The 7,079-nt window shown below is 46.4% G+C and overlaps 1 protein-coding gene across 1 annotated transcript; it reads left to right on the top strand.

The window, feature by feature from the left end:
• The first annotated feature begins 813 nt into the window (after positions 1-813).
• Positions 814-6,849, top strand: LOC130870957 (V-set domain-containing T-cell activation inhibitor 1-like). The gene is made up of 4 exons (XM_057763952.1): positions 814-865; positions 4,493-4,894; positions 6,411-6,695; positions 6,788-6,849. Exons 1-4 carry the CDS (start codon positions 814-816, stop codon positions 6,847-6,849), a joined length of 801 nt encoding a protein of 266 aa, XP_057619935.1.
• The last annotated feature ends 230 nt before the right edge of the window (positions 6,850-7,079 follow it).

The following is a 7,079-nucleotide window of genomic DNA, read 5'->3' as shown; positions in this document are numbered from 1 at the left end:
ACAGGAAAGAAAGGAGGCAAGACTACGTGCCGAGACGGAATCTTGCTCTTGCCTGTAAAACAGAAAGAAATAAAGAACACGTGAAAAATAACTGTGTACAGTGTGATTTGTGCAATGAAATTATGCTTAGGGCAATGCGGAAGGAATGACTAGCTGGTTGTGAGGTGAGAAGGACATCAGGAGGGCTACCTTTAACAGTGTGTGGGAACACTGAGGTCAGGGGTGACACAGACAATAAAGGGGGTGACACCATGATTTGGGGATGTATTAGTGGAACTTAAAGTGTGGAGAAATAGCCCAGAAAGTGTTGGCACACACCTTTAATCCCAGCACTCTGGAGGCAGAGACGGGTGGATCTCGGAGTTTGAGGCCAGCCTGGTCTACAGATTGAGTTCCAGTACAGCCAGGGATACACAGAGAAACCTTATCTCAAAAATAGGAAGCAAAACAAAACAACATACAAACAAAACAAGACCAAAAAAAAAAAAAAAAGAGGCCAAGTAGGAAGTTGGATTCAGTTTGAGTGTTGAACTTTTATCTGCATACAGATACACTTCTGTGTTAGAACTCCTGGAAGTGGTGGGGCATTGTCACCCAGATGTCATTGGCACATGGAGGACAGGTTATGGGGCCTCCTCAGCTGAGGCAGCTCTGTTAGGCCTGGAAGGTAGACTTGGTGCTGATGAAGACCCGGCCCCACCCAACACACACACACACACACACACACACACACACACACACGTGTGGCTGTGGATGTGGGGCCCAGATCATCTCTTAGCTGAAGCAGATTTCTGCCTTTTTGTCTGTTACAGGATGGCTTTCTTTTGGATGTGGGCCAACCTACTTCTACTTCTACACGGTGCAGGTGAGTCATTTTTCAAAAACTTTTGGAAACTATTTTGGAGATCATGAGGACAGTGATATAGTGATTAAAAAAAAAACCCAATCAACCAACCAACCAACAAAAGGACCAGTCTAGAAATTATTTAGTCTCTTAAAATCCCAGTCTTGTTATTTATTAAATGTGAAAAGCTTTACAAAACATGGCGAAATGTGTTGGAGACTATAGCATACCTTTTGCAACCTTAATTCCATCTGTTCTTACGAAAAACCCCTCCCTCCAAATTAGGTTTGTCCATTTGAAGCCATAGCTATATGACCAACTTGATCCCCATGCTGGTTGCAAACTTCCCAAAAGAGAAGACATTCAGAACCCCCACCTTCAAGGGACTTTGCAAAGCATCAAACTTTATAGTATCAGAATATTTGAAATCAGACCCGTCCTAAAAAAAATCTAGATGGTCATACAACTCGATTTTTTAATTTCATTTTATACTCAAGTCTGCAACGTGGGTGTTGAAATTGTTAATGTGACTGAGCTAACCTGAAGCATATGACTGAAAGTTTCTAAAAAGTTACTGTGCAGGCAAGCCCTGCCATCTAACTACTCCACACAGCAACCAAACACATTACAGTCCTCAGAGACACGCAAGGTCACAGGAACAGTGGCTCTGATCTCTGATGGGCAGCAGCAGTTTGAGAGCATCCTTAGGCCCCAGACATAACTCAAAAGTTAGTGCAAGACTTGGTTTACTGGGTGATATTTCTTGGCTCTTTTCACTGGATGATGGAGGTGTGTGTGTGTGTGTGTGTGTGTGTGTGTAAAAGGACAAAGGCAAAGTGAGCTGACGGTCTCTCACACTGAAAGTGCTACAAAAATGTTAAAAAGAGCCGGGCGGTGGTGGCGCATGCCTTTAATCCCAGCACTCGGGAGGCAGAGGCAGGCGGATCTCTGTGAGTTCGAGGCCAGCCTGGTCTACAAAGGGAGTTCCAGGACAAGCTCCAAAGCTACAGAGAAACCCTGTCTCGAAAAACCAAAAAAAAAAAAAAGAAAAAAAAAATGTTAAAAAGAATGCAGATGAGAATGGGGAAGATACATCTACTAATATATTTTTGAACAATGCTGTTAATCTGGTAAGCTGTGCCAGGTGCTATAGCAGTGCGTTAGATACTCATATTTTTCATATAAATTTCAAAGTATTTTTCCACATTTTTTAGCTTTTTGGTGCATTTTTGTCTTGGGCTTTTCGATCTGGGGTTGGTAACTTCCATCCTCGGCCGGTCATGTCTGCCTTAGATTCCAGAATGTGAAGCTTTTCCTTCCAAGGTCATAGACAGTACAGCTGTAGCAAGAGCTCAGAGGCTGAACCCTAGATAATAAGCCAGCGATCTATTAAAGAGGAAAATACATGTTCTTAGAGAGATTGGAGTGAGGGCAGGTACACACATCTGGTCTCTTCCCTGTGTCCCTCTGGAAGATGACTGAGTCATGTCACAGAAAAACAGTCACCAAAATCCCAAGGTGTTTCACAACTACCTGGAGCAGGTGGTGTCCTAATTATATATACAGAAATAAACTCAGGGAGATGAACCGCCCGAAGCCGCATGATTAGTTACTTAGCACTGGAGCTTGGATTTGTAATTCTTCAAACCAGGGCTTTAGGAACTGCTGTTAAAAATGTGCAAACCATCCTTCTAAACATTGCACGAGTTGTCTCTTTCTGCGCTGTCCCTTCTGCCGTGCCTTTCTTTGTATTCTTCACCCGTTTCCTCGGTAAATTGATTTGCTTGTCAACTTCAGAGAGAATGATTACTCTTAGCTGAAAGAACACATCCCAGAGAGAGAGATTTGGAACCAGAGTCCTGAGACTCAGCAGTCTCCTCCTGCCCACAGAGTGAACTGTGTGTCCCCAAACAACCCACCTCCTGGTACTAATGTCGTCTGCAGATGAAGGTTAAATCCAGAAAAGAAAGGTCTTACAATATGTTTAGCATATTGTAAACACAAAATAAATGTAAGCTGGTAGAGTCGGGGTTCTCCAGCATGCGCACGTGTACACACACACACACACACGGGGTGGGGGGGAGACAGAGAGAGAGAGAGAGACAGAGACAGAGACAGAGAGAGAAAGCCAGAGGCGTGATCTGATCTGAGTCCAAGAACCTGACACCCAAGAGGAGCCCATATCTCACTTAGGTATGAGGTGTACAAAAGATTGCCCAGGCATTTGAGCAGGCGTCCTGATGGCTGGTAGGACAGTCTGCTGTTTTGTTCTATTCTGGATTCGGATAGAGTGGGAGGGTAACTGCTTTACTCAAGTTTGTCCTTTCAACTGTTAACCTAACACAAAATGGTCTCCATAAACTCCCATAGTAACATTTGTCCAAGTATCTGACAGCACCATCAGCTGCCACCAGGTCGCTGCACGCTGGGATGGGCAGATTGTGTCTCTGTCCTCTACTGGCTGGCTGGATGCAGTTTGCTGATGGCTTGGAAGCTTCCTTGCCCACTTAGCGTGATACCCAGATTTGTTCTTAGTGCTTAAGTTAGTTTTCTTCTATTTTGTCATAGCTTTTATACCACGCAACACACTTACCGAGGCTCCCGCTCACCAATTCTTCCTCCTTTTATTCCTGGCATTTCTTTGGATGGGGAGGAGAAATAGACAAACACACAAACACAGAAAGAAAGACAGAGACAGATAGACAGATACACAGACACAAATGCAAAGAGAGAGATAGAGCGAGAACAAGAGGGAGAGAGAGAGAGAGAGAGAGAGAGAGAGAGAGAGAGAGAGGAGAGGAGAGGAGAGGAGAGGAGAGGAGAGGAGAGGAGAGGAGAGGAGAGGAGAGGAGAGGAGAGGAGAGGAGAGGAGAGAGGCAAGCAAGTTGAAATCCCACTGTTAGACTTTACCTGTAGCTGGTGACAGCCTCTGAGTGGGTTCTGGGGGAAATAGTTTGAAAATGTCCAGTGAGGGGACTTGTCAACCTTCAGCTATCACATGCCAGGGGTCTACCCCACGCTAAGAATCCATGAGTTCTATATAGTCCATGGCTGTGGTCTCCACAGCCGTCAGGCCCCCAGTGAGAGGTATTTGTGGCAGGTAGAATAAGTTAGTTTACTGAACGATTTTCACGTAGAAACTATCTTTCTGCCATTCCAATGTGCCTTCCTGGATCACTGAAACGGAGAGTAAAGAATGTTCTCAAGAACGTTTCAGTGTTAAGGTTCTGGAAGCGATGCCTGCACTGTCAGAAATGCTTACAGAAGGGCTGAGCTGGCACCTGACTGAAGAGATGGAAAGGTTATGGCGCACGGTGCCTGCGACAGTTTTCTTTTGCCTGTGTCAATCTGGCAAGCCCAGCTTGGTTTTGGAGCCAACACCAGCAGCAACACAGCTTCCATCAGGTCAGCTCTGACAGAAGCACTTTGCTGTGTCATTGTTTGCCTAGAAAGAGGCCTGGACAGGCAGAGCACACGTGACAAGCCGCACCCTCCCTGCCCATCTTTGGGCTCACTTCTGCAGGCTTCTAGTGATTTTATAAATGACCAGTCCCCTGCAGTGGATCTCTCTGCCTCCACTGCTGTCATCCCTTACCCAGTGCCTGCTCATCGGCCTTTACTGACTTTATTTCCTCTTTGACAATTCAGCATCAGCAGCCGAGGTCCGGGCCCACCCGTTCACTGACGTGACCCTCGACTGCGAGTTCTCCTTTATAGAGGGCACGGAAAACCTCGAGTTCTACTGGGAGCGAGAAGACATAATAGAGGAGTATGAAGCGGGAAATCGCGACTTTTACCGCTTCTTCACGCACTACGACTTCTTTCAAGTGTTCACAAAGGTGGTTTACCAGTTCTACGATAACGCAGAACAACTCGAAGATCAGAACGCCTTGTATGAGGGAAGGGTCTCTGTGGACCAGAACGAGATTTCCGAGGGGATTCTGTCCCTTCTGCTGCGAAACGTGGATTTCATGGATGAAGCCATGTACAAGTGCTCGGCTGTCACTCCCAACGGCAGAGGGGAGAATAAGGTCAAGCTGATAGTGGAAGGTAAAGAGACTTCGTGGACGAGCTTGGCTTCAAGTCTGGGCTCTTCATAAACTCTAAATTTTCTCTCTTGGCGGGAGGGTCTCATTTTTTCTAGCTCAAATTACTTTATTTCTGTGATAAGAATAATGGAATATTGCCGGGCGGTGGTGGCGCACGCCTTTAATCCCAGCACTCGGGAAGCAGAGGCAAGCAGATCTCCGTGAGTTCAAGGCCAGCCTGGTCTACAAGAACTAGTTGCACCAAAAACTCCAGAGAAACCTTGTCTCGAAAATCCAAAAAAAAAGAAAAATGGAATATCAATTTGCTTTAGTTAAAACTGTTTCTGAACAGAAGGTACGATGTCTGAACCAGGAGGCATCATTCATTATATGAATGAACTGGGGCAGTCAAAGCTGCCCTGGCTGAATCCCAAGTGTTACACATTGTAATAGCACCCCCCCCCCCACGCATGCACGCACGCACGCGCCTGACACGACGCTAAAGTCAGACACAATTCACAGTGAATGGCACCGAACTGGGAATCAGGAGGCTGAGTTCTGAATCGGGACGACCTTGGGCAGTCCATCAGTTTCTGTAGGCCTCATTCTTCTCACCACAAAGCAGAGGTTTCAGGGCTAGAGAGACAGCCCCTTGGCTAAAGCACTGGTTCGATTCCTAGCACCTACACGGCAGCTCACAGTCGGCTGTAACAACAGTTCCAGGGAATCCAACCACTCCTCTGGCCTCCGTGAGCATGCGGCATGTACATGGTACACCGAAATACTTGTCGGTAATATATACACATAAAATAAAAAATGTAAAATCTAAAAATTAGTTTGAAAAACATTGATTGGGTTGAATCCACACTCCCCCAGTGTTAAACCCTTACCCTCCAGTGTTTCATGGAAAACTGTGTCCTTTCTGACAGAGCCAAGTGGCTGTGGGTCCTGTGAGGCAGCCACCCTCCAGGGTAAGAAATGGGAAGATGGGGAAAAAGGTTTCTCATTTCTTTGTTGTTGTTTAGTGAGACAGAATCTTTCTTTCTATGTAGGCCGGTTTGGTCTTGAACTCACAGCAATCCTCCTGCCTCAGCCTTCCTTCTGAGTGGTGGGAATTACAGGTTCATGCCACTTCCCAGCTTTATTACTTACCTTCTGGGATTCCCCCAATCTAAGGACTAAATAGGCCCTGCCTTGCTTAGCTTCCGAGATCAGTTGAGATTGGGTTCACTCAGAGTGGTGTGGTCATGGAGTCTTCTGTGATTCTCAACTCCGGACTCTGAGGTCAGTGGAGAATCTGGAGTGAACCCACCCAAGAAGGGAAGATCCCCCAAATAAAGACAACAGCAGTAGGGGCCTAGGTGGCAAGAGAATGCTCATATTCTCCTTTTCTCCCACTATGTTTGGGCCAAAATTTTAGCTACGGTGAACCTAGGAGCATATTGTCTCCATAGGGTTAGTATAAACCCTGAAGGCTTTGGCCTCCTGGGACTAAACAAAAAAGGAATGAATTGTTTTGTTATTTTTTTCCCAACTAGATTCTGAAATGCCCCAGGTGAAGTTTGACAAGATTGATGATAAAGATGTGGTTACATGCACATCTAAGGGCTGGTACCTCACACCCAACGTGACCTGGTTAGACCGGGGAGAAAGGGACCTTAGCAACCACAGTACGGTGGAGGTCCTGGAGGAGCAGATGAACGGCTTGTATAGAGTGTACTCTGTCCTCAAATACCCAGTCAAGTTAAACGAAAAATATGTCTGCCATATCACGGAGACGAATGAAAACAACAAACCCATCAGATCCATCCGGCGGTACCCAAGTAAGTGCAGCTCTGCGGGGAAGCGTGAGAGCAGGCTGCCTTCACCACACAGAAGCCGCCACTCGTTAATATTTACCGAATGCCAAATGTAGCGGCCACTTCTGAGCACTTTGGGGATTTTAAGAAGCGCCAGGAGCACGAGCTTGTAGCCTGAGGTCAGAAGTGGTGGTGATGTGGAGTCTCCCTGGGTGGAAAAAAGACTGTGCTTGGGGGAAAGGAATGACAGCTCTCGCCAGACAGAGGTGACTCTTCCTCCGGGTGAGGCTTCTGTTCTTCTGCTCCAGCTTCCTGGTGTGATAGGCTGAGTAGTCATAGCATCTGCGGGCCACTTACTACGTGCTGGATCTTTACATATGTGTTGTCTGTGTATATGCGTCTGTGTGT

The sequence above is a fragment of the Chionomys nivalis genome, chromosome 3, assembly GCF_950005125.1.
Source record: "Chionomys nivalis chromosome 3, mChiNiv1.1, whole genome shotgun sequence".
Lineage (NCBI taxonomy): Eukaryota > Metazoa > Chordata > Mammalia > Rodentia > Cricetidae > Chionomys > Chionomys nivalis.
The sequence above is the reverse complement of the archived record's forward strand: the minus strand, read 5'-3'. Positions and strand labels throughout refer to the sequence as shown.